This window comes from Cervus elaphus, chromosome 25, assembly GCF_910594005.1.
Source record: "Cervus elaphus chromosome 25, mCerEla1.1, whole genome shotgun sequence".
Classification (NCBI taxonomy): domain Eukaryota; kingdom Metazoa; phylum Chordata; class Mammalia; order Artiodactyla; family Cervidae; genus Cervus; species Cervus elaphus.
Genome location: NC_057839.1, coordinates 65,529,447 through 65,548,469, shown reverse-complemented (window position 1 = coordinate 65,548,469; position 19,023 = coordinate 65,529,447). Strand labels below are relative to the sequence as shown.

The 19,023-nt window shown below is 46.0% G+C and overlaps 1 protein-coding gene across 3 annotated transcripts in view; it reads left to right on the top strand.

The window, feature by feature from the left end:
- Window positions 1–19,023, top strand: part of ADCY2 (adenylate cyclase 2) — a 442,181-nt gene that overhangs the window by 368,181 nt on the left and 54,977 nt on the right. For all 3 annotated transcript variants that reach the window (XM_043887179.1, XM_043887178.1, XM_043887177.1), the window contains exons 16-18: window positions 1,778–1,915; window positions 10,655–10,774; window positions 17,809–17,978. In XM_043887179.1, coding sequence (XP_043743114.1) covers window positions 1,778–1,915; window positions 10,655–10,774; window positions 17,809–17,978 — 428 coding nt within the window. The remainder of the gene's footprint in view (window positions 1–1,777; window positions 1,916–10,654; window positions 10,775–17,808; window positions 17,979–19,023) is intronic.

Here is a 19,023-nt window from a genome sequence, read left to right as displayed (position 1 = left end):
CTTTCTAACCATCTCTCATCCAGTAGTGTACATGCGTGCATGCTCAGTCGCTTCCATTGTGTCCGACTCTTTTGCAACCCTGTGGACTGTAGCCCACCAGGCTCCTCTGTCCGTGGAATTCTCCAGGCAAGAATACTGGAGTGGATTACCATTCCCTTCTCCAGAAGATCTTCTCAACCCAGGGATCAAACCCACATCTCCTGCATTTGCAAGTGGATTCTTTATCAACTGCGCCATCTGGGAAGGCAACACAGCAAAGTGGATAAAATTAACATTACTGAACTCTGCACTTAAAAATGGTTAAGAGCTATTTGCGAGGTGGGAATCGAGACACAGACATAGAGAACAGACGTGGACCCAGTCGGGGAAGGGGAGGGTGGGGCAAATCGGGAGGGTAGCGTTGACGTATGTACACGACCACATGTGACACAGAGAGCTAGTGGGAAGCAGCTGTGTAATCCAGGGAGCCCAGCTCAGTGCTCTGTGATGACCTGGAGGGCTGGGGTGGGTGAGGTGGGAGGGAGCCTCGCGAGGGAGGGGTTATAAGTATGCATATAGCTGGTTCATCTTGTTTGTTGTGCGGCAGAAACCCACACAACATTGTAAAGCAATTATACTCCAATTTTTTTTTTAAAGCCCTAAGAATGGAATGGAAGGAAAGTTATGACCAACCTAGACAGCATATTAAAAACAGAGACATTACTTTGCCAACAAAGGTCCATCTAGTCAAGGCTATGGTTTTTCCAGTGGTCATGTATGGATGTGAGAGTTGGACTGTGAAGAAAGCTGAGGGCTGAAGAATTAATTGATGCTTTTGAACTGTGGTGTTGGAGAAAACTCTTGAGAGTCCCTTGGACTGCAAGGAGATCCAACCAGTCCATCCTAAAGGAAATCAGTCCTGGGTATTCATTGTAAGGACTGACGTTGAAGCTGAAACTCCAATACTTTGGCCACCTCATGCAAAGAGCTGACTCATTGGGAAAGACCCTGATGCTGGGAGGGATTGGGGGCAGGAGGAGAAGGGGACAACAGAGGATGAGATGGCTGGATGGCATAGCTGACTCAATGGAGATGAGTTTGGGTCAACTCTGGGAGTTGGTGATGGACAGGGAGGCCTGGCGTGCTGCAGTCCATGGGGTCGCAAAGAGTTGGGCACGACTGAGTGACTGAACTGAACTGAAGAATGTTAAAAAAAAAAACAGTTAAGAGGGTAAATTTTATATTATGTGTTTTTAACACAATTAAGAATAGTATTTTTATAATAAAAAGTAGAGCTTCTCCACGTGGGTGAAGCCCTCTCAGGACAGGATGAGGCACAGCCATCACCACGAGCCACAGCTGAGAGCACTGGGGATCATCCTCAGAGGGACAGGTGCAGACTCCTTTATTGTGTGGTCCAGATGAACTCTTAGGATTAGCTGCATGCTGATCTGTTTTCTACACAAATCACCCGAATTTCTGAAAACGGCTTCCTCACGGCGGTGATCTGAGACCCAACACATCCGCCAGAGTTGTTTAATTAACTGGCATATTTTTCCTTTACCAGAAGAATTTTTAAACATAATTTCAGGTCTCTCTTAAAGAGCATACAAGCACGTCATAATTTGTCATAGAAATTCAATGAATTTGTTCCCAACTTGTAAGAGATTGACAACATGGTCTACTGGTCTCATGCATGAAGAATATCAGTGCATCTTGTGCTTTAAACATCCTTGAGAAACTTGAGAAAAATACACAAAATAGCAACACATTTCTTTTTCTTTCTCTCCACTCTTAGCAATGCAGCAAGAAAGCATCTGCTTCTCTCCTGTGGCTTTTGAAGTCATCGGGCATCATTGCCAACCGGCCCTGGCCTCGGATCTCCCTGACGGTCATCACCACGGCCATCATACTGACCATGGCCGTGTTCAATATGGTGAGTCGGGGCACGGACGTGCCGTGGGGTCCATCTCGTGGGATTTGGTCCATCTCGTGGAATTTGGTCCATCTCGTGGCATTTTGAAACCTTCTCCATAGCTCCTTTGGCGATACCCATTGCTGCCTGTTTAAATTCAACATCCCATCCGCTTTGCATAGGGAAAGGGTGCTTCCCGGGGAGGCCCCCAGGGAGGGAGGGAGACTACTTCCAGCGGCTTCCCGCCTCCTATCTACGGAAATGCCACCGAATGTCACCAGGCTAATCACCAGGGAGACCAGAACCAGCAAATTAAAGAGACTGCAGTGGGAAAGGGTGTGCTGCTCTGGGCTTTAAAGGGCCTGATTTCAGACATCACCATCACTCCCACCTTAACCAGCTGGGCCATTTTGGAGAAGTTTCATTAAAAGCTTCCACAGGCTCCACTTCAATGAGACTTTCAATTCTCAGTGAGAACTGACATTTCTCTGCTAAGGTGGATTTTTTGGGGTAGATGAACTGATGCTCCTAACACACTTAGGAACACTTTGGTAACACATGTTACCAAACGCATCAGCAGTTCAGTAAATACTGAACCAGGGGTTGCTCTTACCATATCAATGATTTTAGTGGTCTATCCTTAAAAACAAACACTTCGGTAATCAGTGCCGATTAAGACACATCCTTATTATTATTCTCACGTCGTCACCCTCAACCACCTGGCATTCACTCAGCAAAAAAAAAAAAAAAAAAATATATATATATATATATATATATATAGAGAGAGAGAGAGAGAGAGAGAGAGCGAGCATAAATATGCACCTGGTACTTCACTAGATCCTCAGAACCCAAAGCAAGTTTGTCTCCCAGGATTTTATGACCACGTTTAGGAGACTGACAGCTGGGTAAGCGGTTATGAAAGAGTCTTGACAGTGGAAGCGTGAGGGGCGGGGCGAGGACAGGGGAGCCGGACCAGCAGGACGGAATTCTGAAAATGGACACAAGTAGTTTTCACTGGATGATGGATGAAAGATCAGGAGGGAAGACATTTAGAATCAGGACAAAGAGAGAAATGTGTACTAAGAAGCAGCAAAAAGTAAGGCTGAAGAAGTAACCAGAGACCTTGACTATTTGCTTGAGATCTGCCCTCAATGTTATACTATGGGCCACACGGTTTATATGGACACACCTGGAGATTCAAGTGAGGGTGTTGCCAACTGGAAGGCAGATGGGCTGGGGTAGCAGTGGCCGGGCAGAATGGCCTCTTCCTGCGCTTCTCTCTGCCTCGAAGTCCACCTTAAGAACACCCGGGAAGAAGGTGGCAGACAAGCACCAGCTTCCCTGCCTTCTTCCTCTTCCTGTCCATCAGGGCGGGGAAAGTGTGAGTTCCTGGCTGTCCTCCCTTGGGCTTAACTGCAGGACAGCTGTGCTGGCTCCTCCCGCTTCCCCTGACTACACAGCCCAGCTCCCTCTAGCTCCCCTGAGACGCGAGGGCCCTGAGGTAGGTCTTCTTCCAAAGCAAGGGCCACTGAGGGGTGTCCCTGCAACTTCTGTTTCCTTGGTACACACCTGCTCAGCCTCAGAGCTCAGCTTGCAAACAGGCCGCCCCCAGGTGGGCCTCTGCAGTAAGGACTGATGGTGTCTGTTGGGAGAAAGGGCTCTGCACTCAAGGCCGTGCAGACGGAAGACTTCCCGAGGGCCAGCTGGCCCTTGGTCTTGGGTTCCTATGTGGAGTTGTCCTGCTATGTCGCATTCACCATGGCAACTCCACCATCCCGGCCTCCCCCCAGACTTCTCCCAGACCATCTCCCCTCTCCCTGGACATGCACAGAATCCAAGGCCGTCTTCCAGTGCCAAGGGTGATGAGACCTTGCCCCAGGGATGGAGACCCTCTCTTCTAGATCTCAGGCATCGCTGGACCATGACATCACTTATTTCCAACAAAGGCGTCATGAGGACTGACCAGGGAAGAGCTGGGACATGGGACCTGGTCTAGACAGGAAATTCCCTCGAGAACAACCCTACTCAAGTGGGATTTCAGATCTCAAGGGCTGGAGGGGAGGTTGGCCACCATCAGCCTGAGGCACGTGTTCATGAGATGCCTGGACAACAGCCCGAGGACTCTCTGCGTGACGACCCAAGGAGAGGGAAACTGTGGCCCCAGCGTGGTCCGCAGAGTTGGGGGTGAGGGTGGTCTCCTGGCAAAGAGTGTGAGATGCAGCACTGAAGACTAGCCTTTCCTGGAAGAGCCTTTCAGCAAGTGGATCACTATCTGCTGGACTCTAGCCTTCCTGCACTGGCAGTATCATCGGCTATGGTATGAGCATGAATACGTCACCGCAGAGGAAGATGGACAGAGACACCGAGGGAGTGGCAGGAGCCTTGGAGAAACATGAGCGTTTCCTAAAGCGGATTCCTCGTGCTGCACTTCGTAGCAAGCATGTGTGCATTAGTCCTGCTCTGGGGGCCAGCTCTCTGGGAGAAAGCGCCAGCCGGCTCCAGGAAGAACTCAGTGAAGCAAGCTGTAGGGGGACAGCTCGGAAAGAGTGGACTTCACCACGAAGTGGGTGGCGCAGGGAGAAGCAGAACATGCTTGAAGGATAGCACTTGCTAGAGCTATGGGGAGTTCTAATACACCGAGTGTGTGTCCTGTACTCCCCGGCCCTTATCATTAAGCCTCTTCATCCCTTCGGAGGGCTTCCCTGATGGCTCATTGAGTAAAGAATCTGCCTGCCAGTGCAGGAGGCACAGAAGACCCAGGTTCGATCCCTGGGTCGGGAAGATGCCCTGGAGAAGGGAATGGCAACCCACTCCAGTATTCTCGCCTGGAGAATCCCACATACAGAGGAGTCTGGTGGGTTACAGTCCAAAGGGTCACAAAGAGTCAGACACAACTGAGTGACTAAACACAGCATACATCCCTTCAAAGTGTGTTCACTCACCTGTGAGCTCACCTGTGCACGCATCCTGAAAGTTGACACAACATTTAATACAACATCACACATCTAATGGCGGGGTCTTTTTTTTTTTTTTTCTTGCATCCTAGGAAAGCACCTTCTATACAAGGAAGGGCCATTTCACAGTAACTAAATGAGAGAAGGAATGAATGGAAACATTTTTTATGAAATCCAGTTTGACCTTATAAAACCAGGATTCATCACCTAATTTTTAAAATTGAATTTTAAAAAACAGAATTGAAATGGGAAACAAATCTGATGTGAAAGCTGGTTGTATTTCTTCTAGGATAATTAGTGATTGACAGGCAGTTCAGTCACTGTCTATAAATGTTTGATGAACTCTGACTCTTTGGGACCCCATGGGCTGTGTAGCCCACCAAGTTCCTCTGTCCATGAAATTTTCCAGGCAAGAATACTGGAGTGGGTTGCCGTGCCCTCCTCCAGGGAACCTTCCCCACCCAGGGATAGAACCTGGGTCTCCTGCATTGCAGGCGGATTCTTTACCATCTGAGCCACCAGGAAGCCACCAATTAACACATTTTTACAGTAACTGCTGGGAAGATCCCCTGGAGCAATGAAAGGCTACCCACTCCAGTATTCTGGCCTGGAGAATTCCATGGCTGTATAGTCCATGGGGTCACAAAGAGTCGGATACGACTGAGCGACTTTTTCACAGTAACTGCAGTCCCTTTGGAGTGAAGAAATGCATTTTCTGTACCCAAAACACATCCTCCAGTGTCATTTTCCTTCCTCAAAAAGAAAGAAGTGCATTGCCAAGGGAGGTGGAGAAGTCTGTGGGAGACACATTAAACGTCTGATGGATCAGCTTTGAGAAAGAATGAAATGCGGCTCGGTGCACTCGGCTGCCTCTGGTAGGACTGGAGGCTCTGGAGCAGGAAAAGACTTAAGTTCCTTGCTCCTGTCCATTATCTTTCTTGGTAGCTGATGAATTTAGTGGTTCTTCCCCATCTAGAGGCTCTTATTTTTGTTTCAAGGAAATACCACAAAACAGTACAAAATCCAACATTAGGTAGAGAGAAGAAACACTTTCCCCTGTTACTGGGTTTTCTTATTCATCATGGGAAGGACTGGTCCGTCAGGTGCCGTCTTTGATCCCATCTGATGACTTACAGAGAAGTGTTCTCCAGCTGCTAGATCCCCAACCACTTGAGTTTTGACTGCATGAGGCAGACACAAGGTCTGGTGTTCCCAGCCACACTCCAGGGTGCTGTGACCTCCCTGGGGTCACACGCATCACCAGAGGGTGCCAGGCAAGGGAAGTGGGCTCAGGCCCCTCACTCACATTCAAGAAAGATGGCTCCTCCCACTGGGGAGGTGGGTACCAGTCTTTACCTGTATGTGGTCAGATGCTCTCAGCGGTTAAGTCTGTGCTTTTTTTTCCCTAGACCCACTTGAAAAATCTCCATCCTAGGGAGGCTACTATTTAATGCAGTAGAGCTTTTAAACTTATCCTGGTACTTCTTTTAAGAGTACAATTTCTAGACTAACAGCCCTACTCCCAAGTTGCAGCTTTGCTATTTGTTAGCAGTGATTAACCCAGTGAGGCGAATCCAGGCTCTGGACTGACATTCCCAGGGGAAGAGCAGCTCTTTTGTTCAGGGCCTAGGGGAGGGGCTGCCTTCCTGAGCAGGCTTTCCTTAAGGCACTGGCTATGTGCATGCCCAGTCGCTCAGTCATGTCCACCTCTTTGTGACCTCATGGACTGTAGCCCACCAGGCTCCTCTGTCCATGGGATTCTCCAGGCAAGAATACTGGAGTGGGTAGCCATTTCTTCCTCCAGAGGATCTTCCCGACCCAGGGATTGAACCCATGTCTCCTGCTTATCGTGCGTTGGCAGTTGGGGTCTTTCCCACTGAGCCACCTGGGAAGCCCTAAGTCACTGGGAAGAAGTTCTCTGTTCAGGGCAGGTCATCATTTTAAAATCACAGCACATTCAGACCCTCTTCTGTGGCTCCTGTGATGTTGGAGTGTTCTTTTAGGGTAAAGGAAAAAATCCTTTCCTTTTTGCCCCATCTTTTTCTGTTTTCAATGCTTGTTGTTCTTCCTTTGGGGAAAATGTGTATAACAAAGTTTATCATTTTAACCATGGTTGAATGTACATTCGGGGGTATTCAGTGTATTTGCAGTTTTGTGCTCCCGTCACCCTCTCCATTTCCAGAACTTTGTCATCTTCTCGCACAGAAGCTCTTTCCCGTGAACAGTGACTTCCCCTCACCCCCAGCCCCTGGTAACCTCTACTCTGCTTTCTGCTACGATGAACTTGCCTATCCTAGAAAACCTCATACACGTAAGATGACATGCTATTAGTCTTTTTGTGTCTGGCTCATTTCACTTCAGATAACGTGTTTAAGGTTCTCATTTTCTCTTTGATGCCCAGTCCGTTCACAGCAGGGAAAAACTCCCGGTTTGCCCTGGATTTTTCCAGCCAGTGGCAAACAGCCCTTATTACTGCTTTTCTGTCATCACCTTCCATCACCTTCTTACCCTCGGGAGAGAGAAGCTGCAGGAGTGATGTGAGGACCGAGGCCCCCTGCCAGCTCCCTCTGCTCCTGACTGTGTGGACGGGCCCTTTCATGCTGAGCCTCCATGTGGATTTTCAGTCACTAATGTTTCTCCCGAGCTGAAGTCTCAGAGCCTTTATAAGAGACAGGATCAACAGGAACGGTGTTCTTTTACCGCTCATTACACACTAACATGGGCTTCCCAGGTGGCGCTAGTGGTGAAGAACCCGCCTGCCAACGCAGGAGACATAAGAGTCGCAGGTTCGATCTCTGGGTGGGGAAGATCCCCTGGAGGGGGCATGTCTACCCACTCCAGTATTCTTGCCTGGAGAGTCCCATGTAAAGAGGAGCCTGACACAGTCCAGAGCATGGCTAAGAGTTGAACATGACAGAAGTGACCTAGCATGCATGCACATACTAACATAAATGACAAAATGTCCAGGTTAGCTTTATTTAAAATGAATTGTGAGATATTACCAGGACATTTTAAATACCACACTCCAATAAAAGGTAGAGAAAACCGATCAGTTATCCTGATTTTTTTCCCACATATGGGGTTTGGGGTATCAAATTGCAAAAGACCTGTGTGTTGTTCCATTTTAGTTCCCACCTGGCCATTCAGAGCCGTGTCTGAGAAGCTCAAATCCTCTGCCATTTTTTTCTGACATTTTGACACTTTTGTCACGTGATGCCTCACATAATTTTGCACCTTTTCCGAGAAACGGCCCAGAGAATAATTATAAATAGCCCAGCTTTGTGAACCACCTAGACACAGAGTTGGCCATGGTTAACTAGTGGTTAATTGATAATCTAATTCTAATTGGTTAGTTACTTCTGACTCCAACCAAATGACAAGCAATGATGTTATCAGGCAAACACAGTTTTAAATTGCATGTTCACAATTCCATATTATTTGAAAGACAATTTTGAGATGCTTTACACCTGGGAAATGTAACATTTGGAAGGAGGGCTAAAAATATGCACTTAATTGGGATATCTTGTCCGGGATGAGAATACCATTTTCCCAACTAGGACAAAGGTTGTAGAAATACTAAAATAGGTCCAGAGAGGAGTTTCCCCAAATAATTATGAAATTAGAAATGCATTCTGTGCATAAAACTGTGCACCTTAACCCAGCAGGAAGAGGGATATGGATTGATAACCCTCAAGCTTGGCCTGGCTGTAATTAGGAGTTTGTTATTTTAAAGTGGCTAAGGAGACAGAAGAGGAAAATTGGTTCCAAACTGCAGTGTGAAGCCACAGAGACAGAACGAAGAGGTCTTGATTTTACGGGTAGCTAATTAAACACTAGAAAAAAGTAGCTGAAGGGGGTTAATGAAGCATTCCTGAATGTGGTGATTAAAGTTCTCCGCTGTTTTTCAAGCTCAACCATCCTACTATTGCAGAGCCTCCTTGCAAGACAAAGTTTTCACAGGATATATTATCACTCGTGTATTTTCTTCTTTATAAGCTGATATAATTAAGAAGGGTTTTTCTTTAATTATTTTAAGATCTCAGATTCCTGAGACTAGGAACCTATCACTCTAAATGGTCTCCTTCTATTTGTCGTTTCCTTTAGTATTTAAATCAAATGTATGTTGGGTCTGTCAAATCTAAATTTTTACATTTTGGAGTCTTGTATTTGGCCAACAATTACTCCATTTTTTTCCTGTTATATTTTTTCCAAATAATCAGCACATTTATATTTCATCCAGGGTTTGTGACATTTTTGATAAATTATTTAGTATTAATAGTAAATAATATCTACTGGCATGCTGCAGTCCATGGGGTCCCAAAGAGTTGGACACAACTTAGCAACCAAACAACAACAATTCGTAAATAAAGAAATCTACATTTATTTGACTTTTTAGTCTGTATTTTGCAGCATTTTATCAAAATATATAATGGGCAGAAGCACTGTATCTAGAACCGTCCTTGGAATCTGAGAGGAAATGTTCTCAAGGATATGTTAAACAAATGCCTTCTTATTTACGTAAGTAAATTGCTGGAGGTCTTTGACAAGAAGCCCGCCATCAAAGGGACAAGCAAGGGGAAACAAACAAAAGCAGCAGTAGAAACTGCAGGGGCGTTTACTCTCTAGACCTTGAGTGCAGACGGTGAGCCCTGGGCAGAAAGCCTAGCCTAGTTTCATGAAGGAGATGGATATCTTTCATCAGGGAACCTGGCCCGCGATTCTCTGCTTTATCCTCACTGAACAGTTGTCTGACCCGCAGTCACAGGACAGAAAGTGACTGATCCTAAGCAATCTGTGTTGCAGCTTCTCCAGGAAAGAGAGAGACAGAGAGAGAGGAGGGCGGGTGAGAGAGAGAAACAGGGAGAAAGAGGCTGAATTTTTCCTACCTTGCCAACGCACTGACCCTTTCCCCTGAGTGCTGATATTGGTACCCACTATTGTTGTTTAGTCACAGGTCGTGTCCGACTCTTTGCGACCCCATGGACTGTATCCTTCCAGGCTCCTCTGTTCATGGGATTTCCCAGGCAAGAATGCTGGAATAGGTTGCCATTTCCTTCTCCTGGGGATCTTCCTGACCCCGGGATCAAACCTGCATCTCCGGCTTTGTAGGCAGATTCTTTACTGCTGAGCCAATGGGGAAGCCCCTATAAGAGCTAATCATGTTTATTTTCTCAGGATTGCTTCCTTTTTTAATTAGGACCCCCTTTCCAGTAGTCCTGAGAGCATCCTTTCTCTCCCATTTTACCCCCTGGTGATCCTGAGCTGCCAAGCACTCACAAATGGTAGAGGCAGATGTTGGTGTCAGTTATTGCATTTTTCCCATAAAATTAATTTATTTTCTTAAGATACAAAATTCAGAGGACTCCACTGATGCATTTGGTGAAGATGATGATTCACCCTGGCAAAAACACAGGGTGAAGACTCCCGTCTCGTGATGGAGAGTTGACTCTCTGAGGGTGGTGATGACAACCTCCAACGTCATTCCAACCAGGCTGTCTTCCCTGTTCTTGGTTCATTTTAAAATTCCCGTTTAACAGAGGTGCTTCTGTTTTCCCTAACATCAGTCCGGGAGCTCTGGAATTCACTGTGCAGTGAGGAGCACAGCAAGAGTTCCTTACTTACTCGATAGAGATTTCCAAAGCCTCAAAGAGAAGATGAAGGGATTAGCACTGGGAGTAAAGACTGAACAGTCCCCACAACGCTGCTCAATGAGCCAAAGAAACATAGCCTTCGTAAGCTGAACCCGCACCTGCTAACCCTTTACTCTCCTTTGCACTGATTCATTGAAGCAACATTTTCTTTGCAGTTTTTCCTGAGTGACTCAGAGGAAACAATTCTTCCGACTGCCAACGCGTCCAACATGAGTCTTTCTGCCGCAAGTAACCAGGCAGCAATTCTGCGTGCGCAAAATTTGTTTTTCCTGCCGGTAAGCACATCTCCCTGGTTCTTATTGTTTTCATTGTTTTCCTGTGTGAATGGCGTGCCTTCCACTTCCTCTTCCGCTGTAGACTTTATTCTCCTTGTTTAGATTCCATACCTGAGTCTATCCTGACTCAGGACAGGAGTAAACATTGCCAGCCTTTGATAGAAAACTCCCAGCCAGTAGAAACTGATTAGACCACATGGACAAAGTTTCCATGGCATTTTGAAGCTCTCACAGATGACTCTGTGCCTTTATTCTCTTAATGCTACATGTTTATCTTTTTACTGACTTATATTTGATTTACAACGTTGTTTTAGTTTCTGGTGTTCAGCAAAGTGATTCAGTTTTACATATATATATTCTTTTCCATCACGGTTTATTACATATATGTTCTTTGCCATTATGGTTTATTACAGGATGTGGCATATAATCCCCCATGCTATACAGTAGGACTTTGTTGTTTATCCATTCTGTGCATACTAGTTTGTATCTGCTGACCCCAAACTCCCAATGTAACCCTTACACACCTTGGCAACCATAAGTCAGGATTCTATGTCTCTGAGTCTGTTTCTGTTTTGTAGGTAAGTTCATTTGGGTTGTATTTTAGATTCCACATATAAGTGACAGTATATGATATTTGCTTTTCTCTGTCTGACTTACTTCACTTGGTATGATCATCTCTAGGTCCGTCCTTGTAGCTGCAAATGGCATTATTTCATCCTTTTCATGACTGAGGAATATTCCACATCTTCTTTATCCATTCACCTGTGGATGGACATTTAAGTTGTTTCCATGTCTTGGCTACTATAAATAGTGCATGTATCCTTTTGAATTATCCTTTTGTCTGTATACATGCCCAGCAGTGGGATCGCTGGACCATGTGGTATTTTTAGTTTTGTGAGGAGCCTCCATACTGTTCTCCATAGCGACTGCACCAGTTTATCTTGACGTGACATTTTATAGCATGCACCCCAGCATGTAGCTTTAAGTTGTATGTCACTGAATTTCTGGGTGTATTGCTTATAGATTTCACTAGTTGCTCCGTGAATTAGCTTCCTGACTCTGTGATGACTGGGTCCGAAATATGACTGGGTCATATTTCTTCTCCTTTGGCTGCAAATGCCATCCAGTGATTATATCTTCAAATTATCCTTACTAACGACCCATTTTAACCAAGGTCCAGAAGGGCCTAGGTTGAAATTTCAAAACTTACTAGCACATCAGTCTTTTTAAGTGAAAAGAACTAAATTAGTTATTTACTGCTTAATGACTTCTTCCTTCTATGAATTTTGTGTGCAAAAAAAAAAGTGATTTTGATACTCTTCTTTTGATTTTCTGAATAATCATCTAAAAGTAACGTACATTTAGTTTGTCTCCCATAGCTTCAAGAGTGCTAGGTGAACTATTCCAGACTCATGGAAATTGGTCATTTAAGGTGTATATTTTTAAATTTTTCCTACCAGTTTCTTAAACTCCAGCAACTATAGCAATAAAGTCTCCTTTCTTCATTTTCCTTTTGTTGATTTATCCCCTTGATATTAGGCGTTGATCCTTTTCCCCATCTCATCATTTCAATTTTTGGGGATGCTCAAAGGTCTGTGTACAGAGAGTAGGGGCATCTGGTGCTCTTTAAGCTGTGACTGTTTCAGAGGCCAGCTGTCCAAAGTCCATAACAGGGTCCCCACAGGCTTCAGGAAGAGAGGGCAACATAAGCTTCATCCCTTTTCCTTGGGGTCCTGGCCTTCATTTTCAGCAGTACTGTGAACCCAGTAAGGATTGGGCAGCATCTTTTCTATTTCAGTTACATGAGGGACGAGGTTCATGACGAGGGTTTACTAGCTGTGACCTCACCATGGGCAGTTTGGAGCCCCCTTCTTTAAAGAAAGATTTAAACTGTCTGTGTTGTCTGGCTCCTTCTCTTTGGATGGATGTCGTTAGCACACCTGGTCCATCAGCCCCTGGAAGGAGGATTTGCCTCAGAGCCATTCACATGCCTTGTTCATAAAGCACTTGCTCCTTGGAAGAAAAGCTATGACAACACTAGACAGTGTGTTAAAAAGTGGAGACATCACTAGGCTGACAAAGGATGGTATAGTCAAAGCTGTGTTTTTTTCAGTAGTCACATATGGATGTAAGAGCTGGACCATAAAGAAGGCTGAGCGCCAAAGAATCAATGCTTTTGAACTGTGGTGCTGGAGAAGACTCTTGAGTCCCTTGGACAGAAAAGAGATCAAACCAGTCAGTCCAAAAGGAAATCAACTCTGAATATTCACTGGAAGGACTGATGTTGAAGCTGAAAGTCCAATACTTTGGCCACCTGATACGAGGAGCTGACTCATTGGGAAAGACCTTGATGCTGGGAAAGATTGAAGGCGGGAGGAGAAGGGGGCCACAGAGGATGAGATGGCTGGGTAGCATCATCGACTCAACAGACATGTGTTTGAATGAACTGCAGGAGGTGGTGAGGGGCAGGGGAGCCTGGCGTGCTGTAGTCCATGGGGTCACAAAGAGTCAGACTTGTCTGACCGACTGAACAACAACAAATTCCGCTTCTCATTCACTTAGGCTGAACTATCAAAAACCTGAGTTCTAGTAATTGTTTTCAGTATAATTTTAGCAGAAAAATCCTTTTTAAAATCAAATCTTACAAACAGCCCCATTTTATAACAATAAAAGCACAACTTATATGGCTTCACATGGACCAGGCGCTGCTCTGTACTATTTACCTTCATTATACTCTTCAGTCTTCACAGGAATTCGTCAAGGTCGGCATTGTCATCCTCCTTACCTTGAGTCACCTATTCAGGGGACAAGCATGCCTTCAATTATTTGTACCATTGAGCTCCTTTGTGAGTGGAAGGGTTAGACCCTGAGTGGGAACCTTGCCAGGTGCCAGGTGATTTCATGGCTTTTATGGAGCAGTTTTGTAAGACAACCGTGGCTACTGACTAAAGAGCAGGTTATAAACCAATGATTCTCTAACTCTTAGTAAGGACAGATACATCTGAAAAATCTAATAGTGGATGAGCCCCAAAATGAACTGAAAAAAAGACAACATACAAAGTACAAGCCCATGTTTATTTGATTCACCAGAGAGACACCTGCTGGGCCAGGTTGCTGGGCACATGCCCACAGGCAAGCGGGCCCCCTGAGGACCCTCAGCCAGATGGAGGGCTCCCCAAGCTGCGTTCAGAGGCGGTCCCAGTACTGATGCCCATGTGTCGCTGAGCCTCACACCTGCCCTCTAAGGACAATACTTGCTCATTAAGCATGTACATAATTAAGTAATTTAAGTCATTAAGGTAATAAAAGACCCTGGTGGAAAAGGGGAAAGACCTTGGAAAAGATCATGATGCTGAGAAAGATTGAGGGCAGAAGGAGAAGGGGACGGCAGAGGATGAGATGGTTGGATGGCATCACTGATTCAATGGACATGAGTTTGAGCAAGCTCTGGGAGATAGTGAAGGACAGGGAAGCCTGGTGTGCTGCAGTCCGTGGGGTTGCAAAGAGTCGGACATGACTTAGCGACTGAACAACAAGGTAATAATGGCAAAGTGCCCACAAATGAGGCTGGTCTCAAAGCCCAGGCCCCCTCACCCTTTGCTTTAGGGAGACTGAGACAGACAGATTGACTCTCTGTCAATTCTGCCATGCTCAGCCTGTCCTCTGTCCCAAAAGTGAAAAGTACCCAAAGTGAAAGTCGCTCAGTTGTGTCTGACTCTTTGCAAACCCTTGGACTATATAGTCCATGGAATTCTCTAGGCCAGAATACTGGAGTGGGTAGCCTTTCCCTTCTCCAGGGGATCTTCCCAACCCAGGGATTGAGCCCAGGTCTCCCACATTGCAGGCAGAGTCTTTACCAGCTGAACCACCAGGGAAGTTCAAGAATACTGAAGTGGGTAGCCTATCCCTTCCCCATCAGATCTTCCCAACCCAGGACTCAAACAGGGGTCTCCTGCATTGCAGGTGGATTCTCTACCAGCTGAGCTACCAGGGAAGCCCTTCTCTCTCCCAGACTCCAGATTCCACGATTCCTCTCCACCAGCTTGACTGGCCCATCAGGACGTGTTTCCTAGGCTCCGTTCCTCTTCCTCTTCTCTGTCATTCAGGGGGTCAGTGGTCAGAACAGTGGAGAACTAACATGAGGTCATTGTGGCCAAAGAAACTGTGCTTACAGACCTTCAGCCTTTCCAAGCCTGCTGCGGCCTGTCGTGGCCCCCGGCTTTCTTTCCCAAGGACACGGGAAAGATTGTTGTGGGTCCCCAGGGAGTTAATCGCTGGTCTTCCTCCTGAAGCTGAGATGCCAGCCCTCAGTCCTCACGGGTGGGGATCTGCATTGATACTGCGTGGGTGCCTTTCACCGGGAAGGGAGAACACTGGTGGGAACACTGCAGCCTGTCTTTTCCACTTTCCTTTCTTCCCCAAGAACAGGACTGAGGCGTTCGTATCAGTTGTTTCCCAGTTGTTGTTGTTGTTGTTCAGTCGCTAAGTTATGTCCAACTCCCTACGACCCCGTGGACTGCAACATGCCGGGCTCCTCTGTCCTTCACCATCTCCTGGAGTTTGTTCAAGCTCATGTCCATTGAGTTAGTGATGCTATCGAACCATCTCATCCTCTGCTGCCCACTTCTCCTTTTGCCCTCAGTCTTTCCCAGCACCAGGGTCCTTTCCAGTAAGTCATCCTTGCATCAGGTGACCAAAGTATTGGAGCTTCAGCTTCAGCATCACTCCTTCCAATGAATATTCAGGGTTGATTTCCTTTAGGATGGCCTGGTTGGATCTCCTTGCTGTCCAAGGGACTCTCAAGAATCTTCTCCAACACCACAGTTCAAAAGCATCAATTCTTTTGTGCTCAGCCTTCTTTACAGACCAACTCTCACCCAGGGCTCGCTGTAAATGACCTTAGCTGGGGAAATAAAAGAGCTAGAATGACAAAAATTAGCAGTTTATACATGGTGTACCCCTTATAATGAAACTAAAATGAAGCAGCTTACACCCTGCAGTTTCTTATAGGCAGGATTTATCAAACATCAGTCAGATCTGTTTTATTGAAATGATTCGACTCTACTGAGCGCTGCTGCTGCTGCAGTAATGCTGAGATGGTAGCCCACCCTTCTTAAAGCCCCTTGATCCAGCAAACAAAGGCTTTGTGAGAACAGAAACCGTTTCCACTTGCTGGGCACCCCCTGGCCTGCAGGGCAGTGGGCTCCAGGCTTTGCGTGCTCTCCTCAGTGACCTAGAGCAAAGACATTATTACCCTCATCTTTCAGATGAGGACAGTGACACAGGCAAGTCAGGTCACTGGCCTGAAGTGACTCAGTTGATGGGTGGCTGGAACACGATTGAATTCAGGGCTGTGTTGTCTTGATGATATCCATTGTGGTTAATGGAAAAGTGCTCAAACAGGGCGGGCCTGCCTGCTACCTTCGGTGAACCACAAAAGATGGACCGTGCCCAGCCTCTTCCTCACACTGGGGTCTTCAGTTTCTTCGAGCGCCTGTCCACTTCTGGGGTGCTCACGGCTCACCGGGATCAAAGCTTTTGTGCGTGCTGAACTGCTCAGTCGTGTCCAACTCTCTGTGACCCGCACGGACTGTAGCCCACTCCTCTGTCCAGGGGAATCCTGCAGGCAAGAATACTGGAGTGGGTTGCCATGCCCTCCTCCAGGCAATCTTCCCAACCCAGGGATTGAATCCGGGTCTCCCACATTGCAGGTGGATTCTTTACCATCTGAACCCCAGGAAAGATCCCCTGGACAAGGCTCAAAGCTTTTAGTTTTTTGTTTTTCAATTTCAGATTTTACTGTCAAACTACAGCATGCAAGACAATGTGAAACTAGCGTAAGGAAAAACATACAGAGCAATGGAATAGGAGTGAGAGCTCAGAAGTAAACCCTCATACCTACGGCCAGTTGATTGTCAACATGTGTTAAATCTTGTTTGTTTGTTTGTTTTACTCTGTGTGTGTCCTCAATTGCTTCAGTCATGTCAGACTCTTTGCGACCCCCGTGGACTGTAGCCCACCAGGCTCTTCTGTCCATGGGTTTCTCCAGGCAGGAATACTGGAGTGGGTTGCCATCTGCTTCTCCAGGAAATCTATCCCACTTGAGGATTGAACCCACATCTCCTGAATTGCAGGCAGATTCTTTACCCACTGAGCCACCTAAGAAGCTTCGTTTTACTTTACATGGTGCTTTAATTTATTCTCAGTCATCTTTGTTGTCATTCTTCATGTCGCATAAAGATTCCTGAGCAGTCTGGTGGAGCCTGTGAACTCCTTAGAATGTTTAACGTTTTAATTGTTTTGGAGTGTAGCTGATTTGCAGTGTTGTGTTCGTTTCAGCTGTGCTGCACGGTGACCGGTTGTACATATGCACATGTTCATACTGTTTTAGGCTGTTTTCTCACGCAGGTTACCACAGAATATTGTGCAGAGTACCCTGAGCTATACAGTGGGTACTTGCTCCTTATCTATTGTATACGTAGTTCAGAACTTTTAGTTTCTCAAGTCCTTTTTATTCTAGATAATCCCTCTGACACACAACTGCCCTTTTAATAAAATCCCTGGGCTTTGTTACACCTTTAACAGAACTACCTGTAACAATCTGTATCTCCTTAGTGAACTAAATCATTGAAAGCCCACAAAAGAGCCTGTGGACCATCACTTTGTTTTAATCTATAAATGTGTGGGGAGTCATATTGTTTCACATTCAAGAAGCAAACGACATCTGTTTATAACGACATGGCTTCAACATAGATTTCTAAAAATTCTTTTTGAAAAGTATTTGGCCACATGCACGATTATTTTAATTAAACACGCTCCGCTGGGTGAGCAAGCCATGCTGTGAGGAATTCTTTTGAAATCCAGTGTGTTTAGTCATTTACCACTGGATCAAAGAGCACACAAAGGCATCTGCTTTCACAGTCAGTTTGGGAATTGACCCGGGGAGCTTGGTGGTGGTCCCCAGTTTTAATTCTCATTCCGGCATTCCTCAGAATTGATCCTCAGTGTTTACCTGATGTATTTCCCTGTTCCAGTACTTTATATACAGCTGCATCCTGGGGCTGATCTCCTGTTCTGTCTTCCTGCGTGTGAATTATGAGCTGAAGATGCTGCTCATGATGGCAGCCTTGGTGGGCTACAACACCATCTTCCTCCACACTCACGCTCACCTCCTGGACGACTACAGCCAGGTCCTGTTCGAGAGGTAACCTGCTCCCTCTCCCTTCTCTTTATTTTAGTTCTTTCATGGGATGTCGGTAATAGGAGAGTGTGTGTAGTAAATGAATGGCATTGTTATTGGGAATCTTTGTGTGAGAGTTTCTTTGAAGTGATGATTCTGGAGGATGCTATGTATTTGCATCATAGATTACATAGGTATGATCTGGGCATGATTGTAGGTGATCAGTAGATATGAAGTGGTTTAGAGAGACCATTTGTGTTATAATCTGTACTATATTAATAAGAATAATCTTTTTTCCCCATCAGTATTATTGATATTTTGGACTGAAATAATTTTTGGAGGGAGAGGTTTTTTTTTGGAGGGTGGGGGCTGTTGTCCTGTGCATTGAAGGTTATTTAGTAGTAGCACCCTTGGCTTCTACTGGAGAAGGAAATGGCAGCCCACCCCAGTATTCTTGCCTAGGAAAGTCCATGGACAGAGGAAGTCCTAGGACAGTCCATGGGATTGCAAGGATGACTTAGCAACTAAACAAGAACAACTGGTCTCTACCCGCTAGATGTCAGGCACAATCCCCCAGCCCAAGTCACGAGAACTGAAAAGGCCTTCAGACTTTGAAGAATGTGTCCTGCAAGAGAGTACAGCCCCCAGGTCAAAACAACTGAATCCATATACACAAAAGTACTGGGAAAATAAATGATTCTGTTTGTAAAGGTATAATGCAAAATTTCTCATTGAGGATTTCCTAAAACATCCCGGTGTGGAGGGAATACTATCAACTGTGGCAAGTTCCAAGAAAGGATTGTTGTTATTGCTGTTTAGTCGCTAAATCATTGTCTGACTCTGTGTGACCCCATGGAATATAGCCCACCGGGCTCCTCTGTCCATGGGATTTCCCAGGCAAGAATACTGGGTGGGTTGCCATTTCCTTCTCCAGGGAGGGTCTTCCTGACCCAGGGATCGAACCCACGTTTCCTGCATTGGCAGGCGAATTCTTTACCATTGAGACACCAGGGAAGGCCACCAAGGATATGGTTATGTTTACTCTGCCAACCTTAGGACTGGATGCGTC